We start from the raw sequence: 26252 nt of genomic DNA, 5'->3' as shown, positions 1-26252 counted from the left end.
ACGTTCATGCAGATTCTTCATTACGTAGCTTCTTTAAATATAATAAATACATGGCGATAATATTTCGTGGCGACAGTTCGAAAAGTGAATCGATGCAGAAAGTGAAACGAAGCAAAATGCCGTTTTGAGACTAATAGCTCTTTGGGTCTAACGCCCCTTCGGACTAATAAATTGCGTATTTATTTAAAATTAAATCGTCTTTAAAAATCTTTCTCCTCTTTTATTTATTTATTTTTTGTATATTGTGTGTCTTATGCATAGCTATATGTTCAGTACAGAATTAATCACATTAAACATGCAAAATCCATTTAATTAAATCTTGATTATACTTCGAAAGGAAATCAGCATTTTAAAATTAATTACATTTGAATTCAGAATTTATGCCGTGCAATAAAAAACACAATCTTATAAAAATGAACTTGGCTCTTGTTTGAAAAATCTACTGATGTGCCACAGCGCACATGATAAGCATGCTCAGTCACTAAGCTGGCACAAGGCTGCTACCCCTCTGTTAATCCAGTGCTTTTCAGATTTGTCAGATGGTAGATCAATGGACATCACAAAATTGGTGGAATGACCGGTGGTGCTCAATGTACCCCGGCGGGCGCTTGTTTTGTACACAGGACAGCTGTACGAAGGCGAAGACACGAAATCTTCTTTTTTCGTCGGTTTGATCCATATCTAAAAGCTTAAATCAAGGCATAAATATGTAGAATCGGTACTTACTGTCTAGGAATATGATGTCTGTAAACTTACTTCCGATGTGGCTGTCTAGGGGCTAATAAACTAGTCCAATTTACAAATAACTTGAATATTTAATGAAACATGAATAGTTGCAACAAACTACAAAGTAATTACATACGTAGAAGGAAATAGGTGAGATTATTCACAAACGAAGAGAAGGAATCGTATTTCATAAGCAAACATCTTTGAATCGCGTCATCGTCTTAATGGCGGAATCGTCTGCCTTCGTCAGTGAAAAAGTGAAAGATTTCCTCCCACAGCTTGTCGCGTCATCCGATTATAAATGAACGATGCCAACCCACAAATATATTTTTTTTTCATTTGATATGAAGACAACTCCTTAATTTTTTCAAATCTCAATTTGCGAATAGTTACCGACTTCCATTAAAGGTACCGACATTTTTAAATCACAGCATCGTTATAAAATCATCGGTGTGCCAGGGCATTAAAATCCCCTTCAAAATTCTAAGTTAACGACGACGGTGTTAAAACGATGGGTTTAGTCTATTTGCTATTAGTTAATATTTAATTTTTTTTTGTGTGTGGGGGGGGGAGGGAGGATGTTAGTGGCATTAAAATTTTTTCTTTCAATGAGTTTATATTTTTTTGGCTGCACAAATCTTAAAATTATGATTAATATATTATCCGTTTTTAAATCATCCATATCAGTTTACGAAGAGGTGCCATTGCCACCGGTGTCATGGAAAATTTCTAGAATTCCCATATCTCCATCAATCCCATCAGCGCCTTCTTTTTACATTAAACATAGATTGTATATTTTCTTTTATGTAAATCCTTCTTTATGAATATATTCCTTATAGTTGTTACATTATTTCCTTTACTTTCGTACAGGGTTCACGTGGATTTGGAGTAAATAACGACGACAGCACTTGATGAAGTATCCAAACACACTTTATTTAGCCAATATTAATCAGGACAGCTCCAAAATCACGTTTACAGTCGTCGAAGAACTACTATAAACACGCCTTCACAATTTCAGGCTATAACGGTGGAGACAGCTTCACTGCAAAGCACCAGAGTACAGCTCCCGACTCTGCTCGGTCGTTCTCGGTATTCCACGTACTCTCGAGACTCTCCACGCTACAACTCGCGATGCACTCGACGATACACTACAGCTCCCGACTCCTCGCTTCAGTCGTTCTCGGAGCTCAACACACTATCTCGACGATGAACTAACCGCGATACACTAAGAGACTCGGTACACTCGAAAACCCACTGACCGACTGTCAACTCGATCGACTCTCGTGCACGGACTAACTACGCGTGTCAGCAGGTTTTATATAGCTTTTGGCTTGTGTTCGAGAACATTCTGGGCTAAATCGGTAAGAATTCGTTCCAGAAGGTTCTCCATCCGTCTATGGCATATCGCCAATTTTGACGCCAAACAAGCGATTTCTCGCCAAAAGTGACAACCCTGCCTTCCATTGCCATTTTATGGCAACCTTAAACCTGCTTTGCGGGGAAGCTACCCTACCTCGCCTGGACAATTCATAACAATATATTGCTTTTCTCTCAAGTGTTTTCTCTTGTACACTGCGGGGAAAAAACAGTTCTATATCTTCCGTTCTACTGGGCCGATTGACGAAATTCAAATTGCGTTTTTTCTGTCTCGAAAGCGCGACTTAGGATATGTATTAGATGTACGTATATATAGCATTGTTCTAATATGAGAATTTTGACACAAAATCGGACTTTTTCTGAAATGACACGTCAATTTTTTTTTCCATATTTCGATTCTACCACTCAAATTATGCCAAACTGCAAAGTTTTGTAAAATTCGCACCAGTAGTTTTTAAAAAATTAACTCTCAAAATTTTAGCTCCTCGATGTTAATTGAATTTGATATATATTTAATATCTCTTTTTTTATTAAACTATTTTGATTCTTTCTTTCACATTTCGAAATTTAGGTTCATTCCAAATAAAATTAGCCCATTTTTATGATTTATTTTTAAAATTTGTATTTTAAAATAATTTTTATAAATTTTTCGAAAAAAATGTTGAATTATAACATACAAAATTTTTACAGTCGTCTTAACGTAGACGTATTTTTAAGCATACCTGCAAAAAATTACAGTTTTTTATTCAAAATTTCCGAAGATATACGTGAATTTATAGATTGGCACGTTTTGAAATTTTGCATGTTTGTTTAAAGCGATAATAACATCAAATGTGGTTTGGGCACCTTGTTAAATTATTTTAAAGTAGGAACACGATAAGACTTTTTTTTTTTTTTTTTCTGCTCATACACAATGTAAAATTAGGGAACGATGTGACTTTTTTCCGTCCTGCACAATGGAAGGGAAAGGAAAATTTGTTGCCATATATTGAGAAGTTCGCCAAGTGAATTATTCTTGGCGCAAAGTGAAAAAAATTGCGCCAAGATAAATTTTTGAATTTCTTCTTCAGTTTCGCACCAAATTTTACAAAATTTAATATTAGGCATACTTCAACTCGTAGAATGGAAATATGGAAAAAAATTGGTATGCTATTTCAGAAAAAGTCCCATTTTGTGTCAAAATACCTATGTTAGAACAATGCTATATATAAATCTATTATATATCCTAAGTCGCAATTTCGAGACATTAAAAACGCAATATGAATTTCGCCAGTCGGCCCAGTAAAACGGGAGATATAGAACTGTCCCCTCCCCCCCTTTTTTACGTGCGAGTACGAGCATGCTCTAAAAACCGCTGAAATGTGTCTTTAGGCTTAGTTTCAACGATTCACACAATTCATTTTGCACGAGGAAGATGATGATTTAATGCAGTTCTGAAAATGCATTAAATGAAGCTGAAAAATGAAGTTGGATGCCAAATACGGAGTAGGAAATGTCTGGTCGAAAGTGAAACCAATAACACTGGTTCGATCATGGAGAAAGATTCTTTGTAATATAGAAATCGGAGATTTATGTAATTGTGAAGAAGCCGAGGCAATAACTGAAGTTATATGCCAAAAAATTTAAAACTTTTCGAAAAGGACGATCGGGAAAGCATCGAGTAATGGTTTGACTGCGACTTAACTGACGAGTAAACCTTCTCCCCTTTGATATCGGTTTTCCGGAAATCCATAATAATTTCTGAAAGCTTATGTCACAAGTACAAAATCTGTGAAATCTTTCAGAGGGACAAGCGTTTAGGAGCTATAGGACACACAACGTATCAGTAAAGTGTTGGAAACATGACACCAAAGGTCGTTAAAATGCTTGTTTTTACGTATTGATATGAACTAATAATACGGTAAGAAGATGGAGATCTCAATGTAAAGGAAGAAAAAACTCGTTGAAAAGAAACTATACGCTGGAAAGTCGAAAATGTGACATGTTATTGACTTCAAACAAAATCTATTACAAGAGACAACCAATGTGCAATTCATCAAATAAACCGTGAGACGGACAGAAAGACAGTTCACAATAGGCACATTTTACAAAAGCTATAACTTCACACTTTCTACATTCATAATTTGTCAGTGAATCAAAGCAGTGATTCGTTGGCGCAATCCACAATCCAGTTTCGTCGTTCAAGTATCCGCCGTTATAAAAAGCATACTTAATCAAGTTCTTGAAACGAGGAGCGCTGAACTAATATAGGGAAAAGGACTGCAGGGACAGACAACTATCTCAATGCCAAATGTGCTCCTGTGTCTCGATAATGATTGTGCCCGTTACGTAACGAACAATGATTTGTAGTGTCTAAAAAAAATGAATATCCAGAGGCTGGATTTTTCCCATACGTCCTTCAGGTATATGCTCTTTTTGTAGGACTTTACCATCAGGTACTTTGGAAGCAGATAATGCATTAACATACAAGAAATAGAGAGGTCATTATGGGAATATGTTCAGCTATACGCATTTTAATGATACTTTGCAGCTCCTAAACGCTTGCCTCTTTGACCGTAAGACTTTACAGTTTTCCTACTTGTGACATAAGCTTTCAGAAAATATACGGGCTTCCGGAAAACCGGTATCAAAGGAGAGAAGGTTTACTTGTGAGAAGGGATTTTAATGCTTGAATGACGCGGATATCGTTTTAAATGTCACAAGAACAGAAGAGGCAGAGAATGATACTGAAAATATAAGCGAAGAAGATAATGACAAGTCCATTAGTCCCGAGACAGCCGTGACTTCTGTTGAAATTCCATCGGATTTCGTTGACAAATGAGATTTGAATGCAATGAAAAATTATCACTTCGAAAAATATGCAATGAAGTTCGATAAATATTTCAGCGTTCTCAAAAACAAAGTAAAATTTCTGAATTTTTTAAGAAATAAATACATACAATATGCAAGAAAAATGATAGTTTGGATTATCCGTGATGTGCCTGCCGTCCCTGCATTACCCCAGATAATCGAAAGTACACTGTATTATTATTACACTGTATTTTGATACAAAATTGTATGTAAAAATAATTTTGTGTTCAACACATCTTATTTAAATAATTCTTAAAGTATGATTATTATTATTCACATGCAAACAAGATTATTATTTTTATTAATTATTCACATGCAAACAATCCAAATTTCATGCGAAAATTATGAAGAGAAAAACCTGCAAACATAATCTATAATCCAGAAAAATTCTTTAACCCGTGCATGCCTTGAATTCGAAGTAGCGGATTATCGGAATTTTAATGTATAAACTTTTCAATTAAAAAAAAAATTGAAATCTGCATTTAATGCATAGCTTTTCAAAATGCACCTATATTAATAAAAAAGATACAAATGAAATTTACTGAATTAAATACATAATTTAAACACGTCGTTATAGAATGTTTATTTCTTAACACAATTTGAAAGAAAAAAATTTTAATAACAGTTCAAATTGTTTCCTTTCCCCGAAACGTTTTAAATAAAAATAAGTGTGGAGGGGAGGATTATTTCAAGAATTACACGAACATCAAATGCTAAATTTTCTTTAGAAAACTAAGAAAAATGAAAAATTGTTTATTTTAATAGATTACAAAATTAATTCGTTTACTCCATTTCACACAATTTGTAAAAAGTAGAAACTTTAATGAAAATCTTAATAATAATAAAACACTCGTTTTGAGTTTATTTTGATGCTTGCCTACTTCACTTTTTATTCTGATATCACTGAAATATTAGCAATAGCTTTCTTTTCTTTTACTGGTCGTCAATAATATAAGTATTTTCAAAATTTTGAGGGAAACCGTTTAGCGGGTTTTCAGCCAAGAATTCGAAAATTTCGAACATAGAAAAAGGCACGAAGCTTCAAGTTTTTGAACTTCGAATCTTTTTCAGAATTGAAGGATTCGAATTTGTCATAACTGCATTAGTAAAACCTGAAGACTAAACACAAACGGTACTCTTTAACTCAGTGACGTGCTTTTCTCCAGTAAGTACAATGATCAGGTACATTCTGAATTTTTATTGCAAATCTTGTAGATACACCTGATTTGCATAAGTACTGAACTGCTAATCATTTAAAAATTCTGCCGTGATTTACGCATCAGCAAATTTCTGCTCTATCGGATGTGCTTTGCCTGATGCTGCAGTTTGAATGACCAATAATGTTTTAATTCTTATCTATTTCATATCACCTTAAATTTTTTATTTATTCAGTGAAATATGTGTAAAAAATGCACAAAATATTTCGAAATATATAACATTACAAGAATTAAATAAATAAAGAGACAAACAACAGAAAGGATACAACTGGTAAAGTATCGTAAAGAACTTTGGGATATGATTCATTGAGCAATATTTTTTCTCGATCCCATCGGGCGCCTTCTAAGAACAGTCCCTTAAAGATAACAAAAGCAATAATTTTTGAAGACATTCTAAATTAGTGACCACTCAATATGTTACAAAAGTAAGCTAGAAATGAGGTGGAAAAGAGTAAGAAATGTAACATATTTCACACACACTTTGTGCATATTTTAAAAATCACTCCTTTTAACAATTCATCTAATTTTCATTTGCGTAACTCTTGTTGAAATTTTGATTAATATCAGACTTCTATTTATTATTATCATCCAAAAGGCTTTTCATCATTATTGTAAATGCAAAGATGACGTATGGAGAACAAATTTCAGAATTTTTTAGAGGACAAATATACTAAAATATAATGAATTTAAAAACACTGACAGTTCTCTCTTTTGGTACTACGTTATATAAGATTCAACTATGTACCAATATTTAATTTACAAAATCCTTAAGAGATGGCACCACTGTTACTTTTAATGATCCTCGATTCTACAGTAGTCCAAAACAAAAAATGTAATCTTCCATAACGTCTGAAATAAACGCAGAATTAAATAATTTTAGTTCATGACACTGAATTCACTATTTTCGGAGCAGATTTAGAGCGAAACATTGTAAACACTTTGAAGGGAACTTTTCATGGTATTTATTGCTTTCATTTCGCGTATTTCATGCAGTGCTTAAATTGCGCCGGAGACCGGCTCCGATACTTCTCAATTTTTAAGATAAATTACAATTCTAGCCGGAGCGCACCGGAGCCGTAAATAAGATGAGCTGCGGTACTTTTTATAAAACTGAACCACAATTTAAAGAGAAACAAATTTAGAATTCCTAACGTTTTAGTTTAACAAGAAGCAGACTTTGCAAAACGCTATTTCCATAGAAATACTAACTCATGAGAACATAAAACGTTTAAGTAGAGTCCCCCCCCCACTCACATGCGGAAACCTTTCCTTTAAGAAGAGCAATAAATTTGGGGGAGTTTGCTTAAGAAGGCGTAAATTTCTCACCATGTCATTGTATGTATTGTTATCGATGCTTACAGTTAGTTATCCTTGCAGGAAGGAAAATTTGTGTTCTTAAATGTACGTTAAGTGACAGCGAGTACAATAAGAGTGAAATACTGAGATAAACTGCTCAAGCACGTCCATCGTCTTCCCAACAGTATCCACTAAGGGGGGGGAAGCGTAACCAGCAACTTTACATTCATCCTTAGGAGTCAGATTTAGGACTCATTTTACCCCTGACACACATCTGCTTGATGGCTATAATTATATGAGCAGAAAGCCGCGATCAAAGAAAACATTCTCTCTCAACAAGATTCCCTCATTTTTTGTTTCCACCCACTCATACCCTCATTCTGTTTCGCCCCGGAATTTTCATCAGCTTTACTTTAAGTATATTTAATTTTTGTGATGATAAAAGAACCCCCCCCCTACGATCAGAGCTTCAATTGGGCCGGAGCCCACCGGATTTCGGCTCTGTTGCTTCTTAGTTTTTGTTTTGTAATAAATCATAATTCCAGCCGGAACACACTGTAGCTCTGAATAAGAAGGCTGCGGCATTCTTTTATGTAACTGAATAATAGTAGAAATTTTATTTCGAAAATTTTATTTTAACAATAAAATGATATTAAAAATCGCTTCTTAAATTTAAATTTATTTCTTTACATTTTATTTAATTTTAATTATATAATTACTGCAATCTTTAATTATTTCAATAAATAATAATTAAGTATCTAATAATGATCAATTAAATATAATTAATTAATTATATATTAATTATTGATTAAATAACAATTTATAAACATTAATTAAATAGATAATAATTAACTACTTAATTTTAAAATTATTAATGAGTTTTAGTCATTTTATTTATTTATTTACTCTTGTTCCTCTTTGCTGACGGTCTTCCATAGCAAATGATTCTTTAAGATGATCCCGAAGAAATGCATAGCATTATTATCGAACAGATTCTGTTCATCTCAGCTTATCGGAATGCCACAACATTTCCTGAGACTTGTACCTGGACGTCTTTACATTTGTAATTAAATAAATTTTCATTTTAGGAAATGTGGAATCAGACTATTTTCCACTTTTTTAGAACGAAAATTTGACAGATTCGAATTTCTTTCATGGGAAAACACGAAAACCACGACAATTCTAGCCGGAGCACGATATTAGTTTTTATATAGTTTTATATAGCAAAATCAGCTTGTTCAGAAAGGTACTCGACAACTGAAGTAAGTGTGGATTCTATTATCCTTCCTTCTCAACAGGGCCCACAAGTGACCGAACGGTAAAGTCGCTGAACATTGGCAGTTCGGTCTGGGGTTCGAGTCCCGGCGAACGGGCTGGCTGCATGTGCGTTTCGTGGTTTTCCCCATGTGTAATGCGCATACAAGCCAGTTTCAAATTAAAAAGTCTTCCACAAAGGGATCCTTTTTCTTAGGTAACTAGCTCTCGCGTGCATTGCCGTAATTAAACATTCTCACTAGAAAAAAAAAAAAAAAAAAAAAAAAAAAAAAAAAAAAAAATTATATCTAGTCTTCCTGATATTCCGGGCCAAGATTCGGCAGTGGCAATATCACATTAAGAAATACGTTTATTTGTACGCTCCTCTGCTTGTCGTCTTTGTTTTTGCATTTACATGAAATTAAAATAAAAGGTGAAACAAATTTAGCTCTTAATTAATATGTGACGAAATCTGCATGCGGTTTGTAATTTAGGATCGAATTCGTGATGCGTACAATTAACAGACGTCAGGAATTCGTAATTATGTCTATGGCTGTTCCTGAAAACTGAAAAATGATCGGAGTTTTAAGCGAGTGCTTATATGGTTTGAAGAAGAAATTATTAATTCACAAAAGAATGGGGACGGGGAATACCATTAATCCTTAATAATGTTTTTTTTTTTTTTTTATTTTAATAAAGATTTTTTTCGTTAAAATCAGGTAATTTTGGGGATCTTGGTGAATAAAATTATTAACACGTCTTAGCATTATCTACATATTCACTCTAAGCATGGCGCAGAATGTACGCAGTTTAGCTTTTGATATTTTGTTGATGGAATTGTAACTTTTGCTAGCTATGGAGGGAGTCAGGTGAATACCCGTGAAACATTTTCCAGAGCGATGAGGCAATGACTGGAGAAAAGTAATTAAATCAAATTAGACTTTTATTTAACTATTTAATTTTTGGACATTCATATGTATATTATAGAATACAGTACCGCAGCAACACATAATACTATATATGTATCAATGAAAAAATAATTTTTCACTCTGCTCCAGGGAAAGCAAGTGCTATCTGGATGTCCGTGGGAAGCAAACTTTCATAAAACACAAGTCGTAAGAGTTTTTAACACTCAAATTAATTTTTCGCGAAATGTCCCGAGCTATCTTTTCTTAAAATATTATAACCCTAATTATGCTGTTGATGTTACAGGTAAAGGTAAAGGTAAAAGTATGGGGGACACCAGCGATGTACCATAGGTCAACTGGTAATGCCTTCCCATACTAACTCTTTGAGAAAAAAAAAAAAAAAAAAAGAAGGGGGGGGTAATTGCAAGTTTTATAAGAATTTGCATAAACTGAAGCTTTTCAAAAGGTCTAAAGTTTGCCTATTATGGTACATCGTGCAATTCCACAGTACGCCCCGCATCCAGTATTTATTAAAAATAATGGTGTAGGGCATAAGTAGATTACAAAATAATAGGAATACAATTTGAGATTCACAAGATAAATTGAACATCTGATTTGGTGCAACAAAAATAGGAGATAAACATAATTAATAAACAAATAAACATAATGAGATAATTATAATTAGTACTGGCAACACAATGTTAAATGAATTTTTATAATAATGCTAAAGAGGTAGGTGTCCATGGGTTATTTCAGATATATTGGTTTATTGCAGTTTATAAAGTTCAGTTCACGAGCGGATCCATTTTGTCCATAATTACAGCATGTAAAAGTTCACTAAGTTTAAACTGTATGTGGATTTACACTTGACAGAGATCTAGGCCGTAGGAAGAGAGTCGTTGCATAATTTTCTGAAACTTTGGATATTGATGTTTATCTTTAATTAAAAATCTTTGGAATGCCAGGAGGTCAGTTCTTGGGAATTTTATGTGAATATCCTCAGTTAAGGGGCATGAGAAAACGTAGTGGTCAGGAGTTCCCTGTTCCCCACATATGCAGATGTCAGAGTTTGCCAAATTTCTTGCGTAGAAATATGTGGGGAAGGGTCCATGTCCTGTTATAAAGTAATTTAGGGAAGGATTCGAGTTCAGAGATGCTAAGCTTACATTGGGCATCAAGTTATATGTGCGTCTTCCCTGTGGAGCATTGTTACACAAATCTTGCCAAGATTTTGAAGCAAGTTGTTTTAGTTGGTACTTGAAATTCGAGCGAGGCCACGGAATGATGATTTCAGTACCATCTTGATTAATAGCTGCTTCTTTGGCTAATTCATCTGCCTGATCATTACCAAAATGGCCACTATGTCCTTTGATCCATGAGATTTGAATTTTGTAGTTTGGGATTTTTCCAAGAAGAGAATTTATGTCGGATATCAATGGAGAGGAAGGTAAGGGATTTTTAATAGCTAGAATAGCTGCTTGGGAGTCAGATTTTATGCTAAATTCGTTGAGATTTTTGAGAATGGCTATTTCAATCGCTGCTTTTATAGCTGACAATTCCGCTTGGAAAACACTATTATTATTATGGAGATGGCCTTTCCATTTGATGATATTTGAGGGGGTAATTTGAAAAAAGACTGCGGAACCAACTTTTCCTTCAATTTTTGATCCATCAGTATAAGCAATTGGAGATGAACTTGAATTTTCTTCAGACGTGGTGAATATTATTTTGCTGAAGCGAAGCGCTGGATGGATAAGATTGGGGTTAATTTTCTTTTCATAGTTGGATGGCCAAAAGGTTTGGTTGTTGAATTCTGCGGCTAAGTTGGAGAACTTTCGTATAGGTGCATTCCATTTCTGCACTGATTGATAACGCAAGAGTACCAGCGAGAGTATCAAGTGCTATATTTGAAGTTGTGCGATACGCCCGAGTAATGCAAAGAGTAAAAGGCCTTTGAATTGAATTTAAACATTTAATCTTTCTTACTGTCATTGGTTGTGCCCAAATTCCGGCTCCGTAATTTACCATTTTTGAGATGACTGTTTTTAGAAGAATACGTGTTATATGCGGATTTAAGCCCCAGTTATATCCATGCATACGTCGTAGGCAGTTAGCTATTGATGTTGTACGAAGTTTAATATTTTGTAGATGAGGAATCCAGGAGAATTTCTTGTCGATTGTTAAACCGAGGTACTTGATTGTGTTCACAGATTTGATCTTTTGATTGTCAATTTTTAGAGCTAAAGCTTTAGTTATATTTTGTCCTGGGTTATGGATCACTAAGACTTGGGACTTACTATGTGAAATTTGTAGTTTTTGAATTTTGCAAAGTTGGTTAAATAACTGGAGTGTTTCGTTGCAATTATTCTGTAAAATGTCTCTGGTACGGCCACTTGTAATAAAAGCTACATCATCTGCAAAAGCTACAATTTTTGAGTGATCTGGCCATGGATAGGGCAATGATGTTGTTGAAGCTGATATTCCAGAGATCTGCACTCATGCAAGACCCCTGAGGACATCCTCGGACTTGATTACGCACAATTTCAGTGTTGTTGTAAAGAATCATACTTTTTCTGTTTCTGAAGTAATCTTGAATAATTAGAAATAAATTTTGAGGGCACTTAAAGGAACGCAGCGCTTGTAAAACTGCTGGCCACCATAAAGAATCAAAAGCTGATTTTAAGTCGAGACATATTATTGCAGAATGAAGTTGGTTGATTTTATTGTTTCTGACTTGTTCAAGAGCTGCATTAATTGCATGACTTGTTGAAAGTAGGCTTCGAAATCCAAACTGGTTATTGCTTATTAAGTTTTTGCTGTAAACATGAAATTTTAGACGACCAATAAGACATCTTTCCAAAACTTTTCCCAGGGCTGGGAGAAGATTTATCGGACGATAAGATTTAGGTTCATCGGAGCTTTTATTCTTCTTATTGAAGAGTATTATATTACCAATTTTCAGGCAATCAGGAAAGGTAGAGAGTTCTATACATCGATTGCAAAAACTACAGATTATGTCAGGATGGGCTTGATGGATTAATTTTATAATGTGGTTATCGATGCCATCTGGGCCTGGTGCCTTTTTATAAAGTTAGGTTTTTAATTATTTGCTTTATTTCTTGTTTTGAGAACGGAATATCGTTGTCTGTTTGTGGAATGTCATCGCAGTTACGGATTCTGGTTTGAGTAGGCGAATCTTCAGCTGGATCATCTTTTAGAAAGACAGAGTCAAGAATCTCATTTAGGGTTGAGAGAGTGGCATCCTGAATTTCAGCAGAACTTGAAAGCAAATTTGAGGGAAGTTGGATTTGTGATGGTTTAAATATTTTACTACTTGCGATCTTTTTTAAGGTGCCATAAATTTCTTTATTGTTTGAACAATATTTGTGCCAGCTTTTTAATTTAGATTCGAGAATCATCTTTTTGTAGTTTGCATTTTCTTTTTTGAATTTGAGCCAGGCTTGGTGTCTTAATTCATCGTCAGTAATCGATTTCATTTTCCGTTTCAATGCTCTCGCCTTATGCTTTTGAGCGCGTAACTCTTTAGTCCACCAATTTATATGAAAGTAAGGTTTTGCAGATCGTATTGGAAAGGTATTTTCACATATTTCTTAGATTTTTTTTATAAAATCTTCTGTAGCTTTATTTAGATCTTCTTTTGTAGCACTTAGTTGGAAGGAAGAAGTCATTGGAAATGCGGATTGTTGAATTTGCTTAATAAAGTTCTTTTCTTTCTTTTTAGTAATTTTAAAACGTTTCATTAAAACTGATTCTGAGTTCTCTTTGATTTCAAAAGTAATATATTTATGATCTGAGTGAGAGTTGTCTTCTTCAATTTTGCGATTTGAAATCGAATTAATTAGGTGATGGGAAGTAACTACGAGATCTGGCCACCCTCTCCCATACATTGTTTCGAAAGAAGGTAAATCCGAGGCTTGGTTATGAATGACAAGATTATGCGAATTGAAGAATTCCTCAAGGGACCTTCCTCTTGGACTTGTGGAATTGTAGCCCCAAAGCTGGTTGTGTGAGTTGAAATCTCCACAAATTATGTGTGGACTTCGGAAGGAAAACAAGATGGATTCTAAATCATGAAGCAAAGGAGAAATATCCTCGGAGGGAGATGCATAAATACTTGAAATAAGAAGTTGAGAGTTGGAACTATTAAGACTGATTGTAACTAGGTCTCTTTTGGCTGTAATTAGAATTGGGTGCCAGCTATGATTAAAACTGATGATAGCTGCTCTGGGATGTTGATTGGGCGACTGAGGAGAATATTGAAAGACATTCCAAGACGTTGGAATGCTACTTACTTTCCCTTCGATACAATAGGGTTCTTGGATTAAAACAAAGTCTTTATGGTTATGAGTTAAGAATTCTGCTAGATGATCAGAAGCCGTTTTTGCTCTTTGTAAAAGTTGATTTGGAGAAAACGAATTGAAGAAAATGGAATCGAGTTTTTTTAGCAAGGTTGGGGGTAGATTATTTTGTACATCACTGTCCACGTTATAATCTTGAGTTGAAGCGTTATTCTTTAAATTGCGCTCTTGCATGTTAATATCAACTGAAGAATTATTAGTTATGGATGATGGCAACATGTGAGGTTGTGGCTTTGTCCGGGTACAATAATTTGTTGAGCTGACTCCTGTACGTGTGGCACGTTCTTTCATGAGCACCGTGATCAGTTGGTAACGAAGAACCAGTTTCTTGGTTGCTTCGCACATAATTTACACAGAGTTTTACGTTTGAGGTACACTCTCTATGGGAATGTTGTTTTGCGCAGATGGAACAGCAGGGAGGATTTTGACAGCTTCGACTATTATGTCCAAGACCCTGGCAATGAACGCAACGGGGAAGTGAAATGTAGGGACGGAAGGAACACGAGTTGAATCCAATGAAGACTCTTGACGAAGTAAAACAGTCACTAGAATCTGAAGAAATTTCTACAATCCAATTATTTGTATCTTCAGAAAAGCCGATTTGATATCTTCAGCAGCCACTGAAAGATGGCTAACCCTAATTATGTACAACATAATTCTGTGCCGGACATTCGTTGTATAAGGTGTTTTGTATTAGCTAAGAAATGCTTGGCGCCAGAGCGGAATGTTGGCTAATGGCGCATGCGCCGCCGGAATTGGCACTGAAATGTATTCTATGAGAAACTTGATTTTGCGGTACATTGGAAGTTGCGATTCATATGTTACGCTGTAATGTGGAACCTAACGCCTGAGTGTCGCTATGGAAAATAAATGTATTTAAACTGTGTAATGTGTTTGGAGTTATTTTATTATGATATACAGCTATCGACAGGAAATAGAATAAGTCAATACAAGTTTTGTGGCCGATCAGAGCCGGAGCAGCTAATGAAGTTTATAAGACTGTGATATTACTATCGGTTTATGAAATGAAGAATTATATAGGATACTTCCAGATTGATGTTCTGTAGAAACAAAAGGGTAAGTACCCTCCTCTTTTTTGAAACTGATTGTACCTTTTTGAAGCTCTTTATTTGTTTATTGACTTTTGCTAATTAAAATGTCACTAAAGGAGATATTAGCGAAAAAACGTACATTGAAAACACAGTTAACAAAATTAAAACAAAAGGTTGCGGACGAAAATGTCCAAGGAAGTGACTTGGAAGTACTAAAGAATAAATTTAAAGTGTTTGACACAGAAATAAATTCTAATTTCGATTCTTGGTTCGGGTTATGTACGGAAGAAAGTACTGATGCTTATGTAGAAGAGAAAGAAGAGATTGACGATATTCTCTTAGATGTAGAAGTCGAATTAAATCGTAAATTAGCTAAACTTTCCACAGAAATTAAATCGGAGCCTTCGGTTTGCACGAATACTGAGAACAATGTTAAATTACAAAAAATTAGTTTGCCAGCGTTTTCGGATAAAACATGAGTGGCTTTCATTTAAAGATATCTTTTTAGCCAGTGTTGATTCAAATCCTAATTTAACAGATGCAATCAAATTACAGTACTTAAAATCTGCGCTAAGAGGAGATGCTTATCGTATTGTGCAGTCAATATCCATAGTTGACTCTAATTATAAATTAGCCTTTTCATTATTAGAAGAAAGGTTCTCCAATCACCGTGAACAAGTGTATGCTCATCTGAGACGATTTATGAATATGCATCCTATGCAAAATGAGTCTGCGTCAGCAATATTAAACTTAATTGACATTACTAATGAATGCGTGAGATCATTGGAAGTTTTAAATCAGAGTGTTAACGGTTTTTCTTCCAATGTATTTGTATACATTTTAGGGCAAAAATTAAATCCTAACACCAAAATATGGTGGGAAAGAAAATTAGAGAAAGAGAATTTGCCTAATCTAACAGATCTTATAGAATTTCTTAAAGATCATGCAAGAACTCTCAACGCTTCAAATAGTGTGATTAACACAAAAAAAGTTACACATAGAGTTACCGCTGTGGTTTCTAATGCAAATGAAAAACATATGCAGAATTCGTGTAGGTTATGTAATTTGAGCAATCACAAGCTTTTTAATTGTCCCAAATTTCAGAAATTAAGTGTAAAAGAAAGGGTAGAATTTGTGAAAAAACAAAATTTATGTTTTTGTTGTTTTAATTTGCACAGTGTGAGAAATTGCCGTTCTAATTACTTGTGCAAGAAGTGTAAGAAAAAACATAGCTTTCTCTTGTGTTATCAAAACGAAAATAATTCCGTTGGCACCACAGTAGAAAGAGCAGACACTTCAGATCAGGAGTTGGGTGATCAATACAGCAATGCGTTAAATGTACACGCACCTGCATTTCAAGCTAAAACTCAAAACGAAACCTTTACAGCCGCTACGGGTACTAACAGTGGGAAAAACGTGATTTTATCCACTGCCTTTGTATTCATTGAGACTAATGATGGAACTTTAATTAAGGTGAAAGCGTTATGTGATAATGGAAGTGTTTCTTGTTTTCGTACCACTGAATTAGTGGATATACTTAATTTAAAAAGGGAAAAGACAAATATTTCGGTTTGCAGTATATCAGGTATTTCAACTACGATAAAAAGAAAAGCAGTTACCCTTATCTGTAATCAGGAACAAACGTATAAAAGGAAACTAGAGGTTTTGGTAATTCCAAAAATAGCAGGTTTAACTCCCGCAAAGTTTATCGATGTTAGTAACCTTGCGATTCCTGAGAAGGTGAATTTAGCGGATCCGGAATTTTATAAACCAGAGAAAGTAAACCTGTTGCTCGGCGCGGAAGTTTTTTATGATATGTTACGAGCTGGTAAAATCTATGTTCCTAATACCGGCTTGATATTACAAAATAGTGTGTTTGGATATATAGTTAATGGAAATGAAAATGATTCACGGAGAAATAATTTATCGTATTGTGGGTTAATAAATGATAATTTAGAGAGTGAATTGAAAATGTTTTTCGAACTAGAATCATTAGGAATTAAGGATGATCCTTATTGTCATGAGGAAGACAAAGCATTGGAAATATTTAATAAGACAATTTGTTTTAAAGCTGGTCGCTACGAGGTTACTTTACCTTGGAAAAGGGACTGGAGGGAATTAGCTGATAATTACCGAGTAGCGGAAAATAGATTGAAAACTCTTGCAAAGCGAATGAATTATGACAAAACACTGTTTTCTACATATAGTGAAATATTAGATGATTATCTCAAGCAAGGTATCATTGAAAGAGTGTCAGATGGAAATATACCTATCGGTAAACCAGTATTTTACCTACCACACCAACCGGTATTTAGAGAAACCAGTGCTTCAACGAAGACTAGAATAGTGTTTGATGGCAACTCACATGAGTTCGGGCAGCTATCACTGAACGATTGTCTATGGACAGGGACAAATTTAAATCCTAATATGTTCCATCTGCTAATTAATTTCCGATTAAATTGATAAAATTGCAACTTAATCGGAATATTAAATGATTAATATTCCGATTAAGTTGCAATTTTAGCGGATGTAGAAAAAGCATTTTTGCAGATTGCTTTGGTAGAAAAGGATCAAGACGCAGTGCGATTCCTGTTTGTGGAAAACACACAATTAAATGATCTAAAACTAGTGACATATAGATTCAAGCGCATACATTTTGGGATTAAGTTTCCGTTTTTGTTGGCTGCAACAATTAAAGAACACATTAGAAAATATCGAGATGAGCAGCCAGATGTATTTGAAATATTAAATTCTTGTGTTTATGTTGATGATTTTATTACTGGACAGGACAGTATAGATGAGGCTCTAAGCTTATCGCGTAAAGCTAAACAAATTATGAGTGCAGCAAATATGAACTTCCGTAAATGGGTATCCAATGATTCTGAGCTGATGAGAAAATGGGAAAAAGAAGATTTCGAGATCCATCCACATAAAATCAATGACTCAAACGAGACGCTTAAGATCTTGGGAATATCTTGGGATACTAATGAGGACAGTCTGAGTATAGATACAGAAAGTTTGATGGAATTCCTTAAGAATAAGCGTAATACGAAACGATTCATCTTGAAAACTGCCGGGAAGATTTTTGATCCCTTTGGGTTAATAACTCCATTTACTGTAAGACTTAAATTCTTGCTACAAGAACTTTGGGTTCGAAAATTGACATGGGATAATGAAGTACCTACAGAGTGTCATCATCTAAGTAAAATTGCAGTTCCAAGATTCATGATTTCCGAAGCCGATTCCATAGAGACCCATTGCTTTTCAGATGCTAGTCAGAGGGCGTACGGTACTGTTGTCTACGTAAAACTGCGTAAGGAAGAAGAAATTTCTGTGAGTTTCGTCGCATCAAAATGTCGTGTTGCACCTGTGAAAAGAATTACGTTACCTCGTCTTGAATTACTTGGTGCATTATTAGCAGCGCGTTTAGGTTCTCGAGTGAAAAAATTGCTCGATCAAAAGAAATCCTGGAGAATATTTTATTGGACTAATGCCAAATGCTAGTGCTATGCTGGATTAAAGGTACCAGTACCAAATGGAAATCTTTCATCGCCAACAGAGTTAACGAGATTAAGAAGTTAACACAGCCGACAGAGTGGTTCTATTGTTCAACAAAAGAGAACCCAGCAGATGTTATGACGCGTGGTGTTCAAATTGACTTTCTTGTGAACTGTTCCAAATGATGGTCATGCTGTGACTTTCCAACATGCTCAGAGATTCCTCGTCAGGACTTATCATTTGAGGTAGTTGAAGAAGTGTGTCCAAATGAACTTAAAAAGGACAATGAACTGCATAACGATTCTAACTTAGTTTTAATTGCATGTAATGAAGCAAACCTCTTTAATGATATTCTTAATTTGTTTTCTAATTATATTAAACTCATTCGTATTGTAAGTTTCATTTTCAGGTTTATCCATAATCTTAAGAGCCCTCAGGTAAGGAGGTACGGAGTACTTACTTTAGAAGAGATAAAGGATGCTGAGGTGTATATTTTATTAGAGGCCCAAAAAAAGTGAGTTTCTAGAAGAGATAAATCAATTAAAAAGAGGCAAGTGTGTAAACCTCAAAAGTAAATTAGCATCACTGAATGTGTTTCTTGATAACATGGGGCTAATTAGAGTGGGCGGACGATTGTCCTATTCGGACCTACCCGAGTAAACACCCTATAGTTTTACCTAGTAAACATCGTTTACCTACTATTATTTTTAGAGCATTTTCATTTGAAGTACTTTCATTTAGGATCACAATCAGTGTTACATCAAGTAAGACAAAGGTTCTGGCCACTCAATGGCAGAAATAATTGTAGAAAGATCATCTACAGATGTGTGACATGTTTTAAGAACAAACCCATCACAGTTCAACAAATAATGGCCGACTTGCCCAAAGAGCGTGTCACACCATCATACCCATTTAACATAACTGGTGTTGATTTCTGCGACCCATTTGCAATAAAGTTTAAGAATCAACGTAAGGGAGTTTTGAACAAAATTTATGTCGTAGTATATGTATGTATGACTTCAAAAGCCATACACTTAGACTTTGTGACAGACCAAACTAGCCAATCTTTTATTTCGAGCTTAAAACGTTTTTTCTCTAGAAGAGGAAAATGTACTAGAATAATGAGTGATAATTTTAAAACCTTTATTGGTACTAGTGTAAAACTCAAAAACATGCAAAATTGGTTGAGTGTCCAAATGAGAATTTAGCGAGTTTTTATACCACTGAAGGTGTAGAATGAAAATTTATTCCTCCAAAGTCGCCAAATTTCGGCGGAATTCGGGAGGCCGGGGTTAAATAATTTAAGAGTCATTTGAAGAGAGTTATTGGTGATCAGCGTTTAACTTTAGAAGAATTTTTAACTGTTTTAACTGAAATTGAAGGAGTATTGAACTCAAGACCTCTTACTCCAATTTCAGCTGATTACAATAATTTTGAAACTTTGACCCCAGGTCACTTTTTGGTTGGTAGACCTATCACAACTTTAGCTGAGCTAGATTTATCCAACTTAAATGAAAACAGACTTTCTAAATGGCAAAGAATCACTAAGTATACGCAAAAAATTTAGAAATTATGGAAACGTGATTATCTTAATAATTTACAAGAACGTCACAAGTGGAAGTTTTTAAAGGATGACGTTCAGTTTGGAACTCTTGTATTAATAAAAGATGAAAATTTGCCTTCAACCAAATGGTTAGTGGAGAGAATAGCTGAGGTTTTTCATGGTAGGGATAACAAAATAAGAGTAGTAACTGTAAGATTGCCTAATCAGCATTTGCTGAAACGAAATGTTCGAGATATATGTATACTTCCTGTAGAATGATGGTTTATTTCTATTATAAACTGGTATTTGTTGTAATGATTTGAATGTATATTTTTCAATATTGTGATTTGTTATCGTGAAGTAATTTATTGTAGTGCCTTTATATTTACATTTATTTAAAAAATAGTTTTGAAATTGTGAATTTCAACGCCGGGAGTGTTTTGTATTAGCTGAGAAATGCTTGGCGCCAGAGCGGAATGTTGGTTAATGGCGCATGCGCCGCCGGAATTGGCACTGAAATGTATTCTGTGAGAAACTTGATTTTGTGGTACATTGGAAGTTGCGATTCATATGTTACGGCCCACCAGCGGCCGAGCGGTAAAGTCGCTGAACACTGGTAGTTCGGTCCGAAGTTCGAATCCCGCGAACGGGCTGGCTGCATGGGTGTTTTTGTGGTTTTCCCCATGTGTAACGTGTATACGAGCCAGTTTCCCTTAGAAAGTCCTCCACGAAGGCATCCCTCCCCTTAGGCAGATAGCCCTCGTGTGCTTTGCCGTAATTAAGTACACCACACACCATATGTTACGCTGTAACAAAGCAGCGCCTGAGTGTCGCTATGGAAAATAAATGTATTTAAACTGTGTAATGTGTTTGGAGTTATTTTATTATGATATACAGCTATCGACAGGAAATAGAATAAGTCGATTCATAAGGTGTTGGAGAAGTACCGTTGCATTATACAAATTAAGAAATGCATCTCGAAAGAGAAAAATCTTTTTTTTTATTGATGCGTGTTTGAAAGATAAATTTTATCCTTATTATCTCAAGGGATAGGGTTTTTACACAATACATTCTGAATGATTCATCAATTTTCTGAAATATTTTTGCTAATTTTTTTTTTCATTTCCGTTGATGGAAAAACATTGATGAGCTAATAAAGCACATCAATGTTCATTGCCGCCAGAGCATCTGTTTTCGAAATGTAACAAGTGTCGCTGTAGGCCGCGATTATTGTGCAGTTTCGCACAACGTGTTCCGACTGTTATCAATTTGATGCCGAGACGGACGCTTCAGGTAGAGAAATGCATGACTATGGGTCCAGCATTGGAAGGTGCAGGAGGGCAGTGTGACCAGTTGTCACGTGAGTTGCAATGACATCTGATAAGTCAAAAAGCATATCCAAAGCAGAGGATTTAGTAAAGTCCATCGAAAGGTGGTCTCACTTAATCATAAATACGGTTCGTTGGTCACGTGATAAGCGTCCACAGAACTGAAAATTTCTCCAATAATCCCTCTTTCGAAATGATTACAATCAGTTGCTTTTATTTCGAAATTGTAGCTAGTTAGACTTGTTGTTGGATGTATGCGGTAAATTCCATATATCTTAAATGATTAACCATACACGGAGATGCTCGAGAAATAAAAATTAAAAGTATTAAATTTAAAAACAACATTGAAAGTCATTCAAAATACTGCTAACGAAGAGAGTTGGTAGAAAAACGCCAGCATGGTAAGATTTACATCCAAATATTTTTGAAAAAAAAATCAAGCAGTTAAGTAAGCAGATTGCGTTGTATGAATAGGGAGTATTTTTAAAACTGCTAAACAAAATTTGTAGCGTAAAAATTTGTAAATCTTCATCTCCTTTACACAGAATACTATCTGCTTTCCGTATTTTAAAATATTATTCACTAACTGTTTGTGAGAAAATTAAACAATAATATAAATCGTTTCTACAATTTTTTTCCTACGTTCTTTTTTGTGATTAATTTGAAGTTTTATTAATATGACGTAATTTAATAAACTATATACCACTCCAGTATTCTATTACAATTTAATCGCTAAGTTGTCTCCTAATCTTTTCTGAAATGACTATATATCATACAACGGAAGATTAACGTTTTCTGGGAGGTAATAACCTTAGAAAGGCTTAGCTATAATTAAAATAATGGCATGGGTATTAAAATTTACTTGTGCTCCAAAGACAATGAATTCAACTTACTTTAACATAAACCCCATCTTCTGGTTTCACATCCGAATCTGATTCAAAATCAAGTACTTCAAATTCATAGCCCAGAAAATCGATAGGGATATGATATTTCCTAGCATAATTTTGCGAAGCTCCTGAAAAAGAATGTTAGCATAATAAGTCTTGTTTACGAATTCCTGTATGGAATGATTCATGAGCGTATAAATCAAGTTTATTAGAGTGATGGCGCATGCTCCAGAAAGGCCAAATGAACTTCCGTTACATAACTCTTGAACTTTCTTGTTCAGGACAGGCTTAGGACGGAGAGTAAGGATTTGAAATGAGCATGTGCGATTTGTACAAAAATGTATTTCATAAATTTATTTAATCTTAGATATAAAATTAATTTGTGATGTGATTAAGCAGCTATTATAACTGAAAAACGAAAACTGAAATCATGCCCGACCGGACACTGGTAAAGTAAAATTCCTTAGCTTGCATATCTTTTAAAATTATCAGTTCAGTTGATTGATAATAAAATATTAGCCTAACATTTAGAAAATTAATTTGTATTTTCTGCAGCTATTTATGGAGTTATATATAAACTCTTGAATTATTATTACTCTTGAAGTATTATTTTTATTGTGAAATTAAGAAAGTATGCAATGTAAATTTTAAATTTTAATACGCAGAATTACTGAAAAAATTTGTAATTATAAAATGAAAAAAAATATATATATATAACTCAAGTTTAAGAATTATAAAACTTAAGCATTATAAAACTTAAGTTTTATACAGGCTGTTTCATAGATCATGGGACAGAGTTGGAGGGGTGGTGGAGCGTACTAAGGCATGCATTTTTTTGTATAGGAATGTAGAGTCTAAAGTGACGGGTTAAAGCAGAAACAAACAAACAAAAAAAAAAAAAAAAAAAAGGACGACACGAGAGGAAAATGTGTTTATGTATAAAATCAACGCAAAGTGCTTCTTTGCAGCAATACGGTATTCACAATAAATGTTCACTAACAGTAATAGGAACTACAGCTGTGATTGGCTGGCAATGCAGTGGTAGTGAGCCGGACAAACCACGATCCGATGCATCAGAGGATCATTTGCAACTCTGATGTCGAGCGTGATGGGTGAGTTTACGCACAGGGAAAAAGCTGACATACATCTCATGTATGGTGCTGCTAATGGGAAGGCAGAGCAGCACTACGGTTGTACCAGGAACGGTTTCCGAACAAGCGTATGCCGAAGCATACAATGCTCGAGAGGTTGCATCGGTCTCTGTGTGGACACTAGGAGTGGAAGAAGTGCACGACAACTCGCACTGAAGAATCCATCTTGAACATTGTGCATGAATCACCTCAGATAAGTACAAGAGCTGTTGCCCGTTGTCTGCAGCTGAGTCATTCGACCGTCTGGAGAGTATTGCATGAAAATGGTTTGTACCCATACCATTTGCAGAGAGTCCAAGCCTTGCAAGAGACAGATTACTCTCTTCGAGTTCATTTCTGTCATTGGTTCTTGCAACAGTGTGCGGCGCAGGCGGATTTCCCATCGGATGTGCTATTCACGGACGAGGCAACTTTCTCACAGGACAGCATCTTCAATAGCCACAACATGCACGTGTGGGCAATTCCTAATCCACACGGCACACGTCCACATGCATTCCAAACCCGCTTCTCCGTGAATGTGTGTGTGGGTGACTACCTCATAGGCCCATACCTCTTACCTGCACGTACAAATGGCTTATGTTATCATATTTTTCTGCAAGAGGTGCTACCGGAATTGCTGCAGGATGTTCCGGCTGTCATTCGTGATCGCATGTGGTTCCAGCATGATGGTGCACCAGCCCATAACCACGTGCGCGCCCGCAATTACTTGGATGAGACATTTCCGGGCCAATGGATTGGCCGTGGTGGACCCGTTCGATGGCCACCCTGTTTGCCAGATTTATCCAGCTTGGATTTTTTTATGGGGCCATCTGAAGAGCATCATTTACGAGACTCCCGTTGACTCACTGGAAGACCTCGTTGCACGACTATCCATTGCGGCTGCAAGCGCGCGCGAAATGCCTGTCGTTTTTCAAAATGTTCGTCAATCCCTTCTGCGACGTTACCAAGCATTTATTACTGCTGGTGTTCGCAATTTTGAACATTTATTGTAAATACTGTATTGCTACAAAGAAGCACTTTACGTTGATTTTGTACATAAACACATTTTCCTCTCGTGTCGTTTTCTTGCGTTCCTGGCTTAACCCGTCACTTTAGACCCTACATTCCCATAAAAAAATGCATGTTTTAGTACGCTCCACCACCCCTCCAAATTAGTCCCATGATCTATGAAACACCCTGTATAACAAGATCAAACGATTCCGTGTTTTTCTCATCAGGTAAAAGTTCAGATCCTCTTGTTTCTCATCACGGCTCTTATATTATTTCTTTAAATGTAAGTTTTAAAGTGAATATTTTGAATTTATGTTTTTATAATATGATTAAATAATGAAAAAATAAAACTATTGTAGTTCTATTATATAATCTATAAGCTTGCTACATGCAGTTATAACAGATGTTTATGGCGCAAAATCAAATATATTATTAGACTTCTTACCGTATAGAAATTTTAAGTACTTAAAAAAAAATGAAATTGTTAAAATTAGACATTTAATTATTTTTAATAAATTAGTTTCTACCTGTCAAAAAGGATTGCGTAAAAAAGAATCCTGATATCCAAAACACATTTGGTGCGCCCTTTTCAATCCAAGTACTGAAAAATTTGAGCCTGCAATAATAAAACATATTTCAAAACTTTCCAACAGTGTTGTAGTTCACAGGAATTAATTCATGGTAACTATAACTAAAATATATGTAAAAATTATTATCTGGACAAATCTGAATAAATAAATAGAATGGCTCTCATTTATTTTCCGAGGTTTGTATTTTTGAAATTTATTTACATAGATCTTAACTAAATACTGAAAGAAAGACTTGAAATTATTTTGGGGAAAGTGCAGAATCACCCACTGCTTGGCGCGTTTTTAAGAATTGCGCAAACTCGGTATCCATGTACATATCGACCTATTAAAAAAAAAAAAAAAAAAAAAAAAAAAAAAATCAGAGAATTACACAAATTCGGCACTGCGCAATCCCTTTACTTTTTCCATGTACACACCGATGTATTTTCACTTAAAAAGTCAAGGGAAATTGACAAAAATCCAATTTTTCTTACTCTTATAAAAAGGACCAAACGCGCTAAATAAGTGGCCGATTCTGCACTTCACCCATAACTTTTATATATTATTTTATATCTATTTTAATGCTTGTGGTAAAATAAATATCATCAACATATTCCTAGTAATAAAATAATTTGTTCAAAAAGTTGATTTAATCCTAGTTATACGGTGAGTAGTAAAAGGGTCATTTTTATGTTGGTGATAATTTTCAAAATCATGCCAAGGCTGCACTGTGAATGCCAATCAGAATGATTGCCAACCAATTTATTTTCTTTGCGGAATAGATATTTTTTTTGTTCGGAATACTTGGCGCCATCTACTAGGAAAATGTGTTTAGAATGACAGGCTTTGATGGATATGGAAAGCTTCCAGTAAGTCTTATTAAACTGGAGTTATGCTTAGATAGTTTCAGACAGTACTAGACAAAAATAATCACATCATTGATTTATGCATGTTTGAAATGAGATACAAATAATCACACTGATTTATGCATGCTTTGAAAAATTAATTATTCAAAATGAAATGCAATAAAATAATTTTATCTAAACTTTTATTTATTTCGCTTGTTGTTTTATTCTAACATTTCATATGTGGCAAGACGATAGTGGTGTAAAAACACTTTACATGAATTCTTCAAGTAAATTATAAATTACTTTGAAAAAAAAGAACATTATTAGATTTTTCAGAACTTGATTACCGCAGTGCTCCATAAGATTTAGGCATAGGTCT

At 34.8% G+C, this 26252-nt stretch overlaps 1 protein-coding gene across 1 annotated transcript in view; it reads right to left on the bottom strand.

Moving 5' to 3' along the window:
* Positions 1-289: 289 nt before the first annotated feature.
* The window catches only part of LOC118199199 (dynein axonemal heavy chain 3-like), a 229218-nt gene continuing 203255 nt past the window's right edge, over positions 290-26252 (bottom strand). Inside the window, exons 73-76 of the mRNA XM_085820011.1 lie at positions 24984-25072; positions 22322-22443; positions 6437-6526; positions 290-681 (exon numbers count right to left, since the gene is read on the bottom strand). Coding sequence (XP_085676137.1) covers positions 475-681; positions 6437-6526; positions 22322-22443; positions 24984-25072 — 508 coding nt within the window. The 3' untranslated portion in view covers positions 290-474. The remainder of the gene's footprint in view (positions 682-6436; positions 6527-22321; positions 22444-24983; positions 25073-26252) is intronic.

Source organism: Stegodyphus dumicola, chromosome 7 (genome assembly GCF_044657685.1).
Source record: "Stegodyphus dumicola isolate Sdum_Otavi_A_Nest chromosome 7, ASM4465768v1".
Classification (NCBI taxonomy): Eukaryota; Metazoa; Arthropoda; class Arachnida; order Araneae; family Eresidae; genus Stegodyphus; species Stegodyphus dumicola.
Note: the sequence above shows the minus strand (reverse complement) of the source record. Positions and strands in the feature narration are given on the sequence as shown.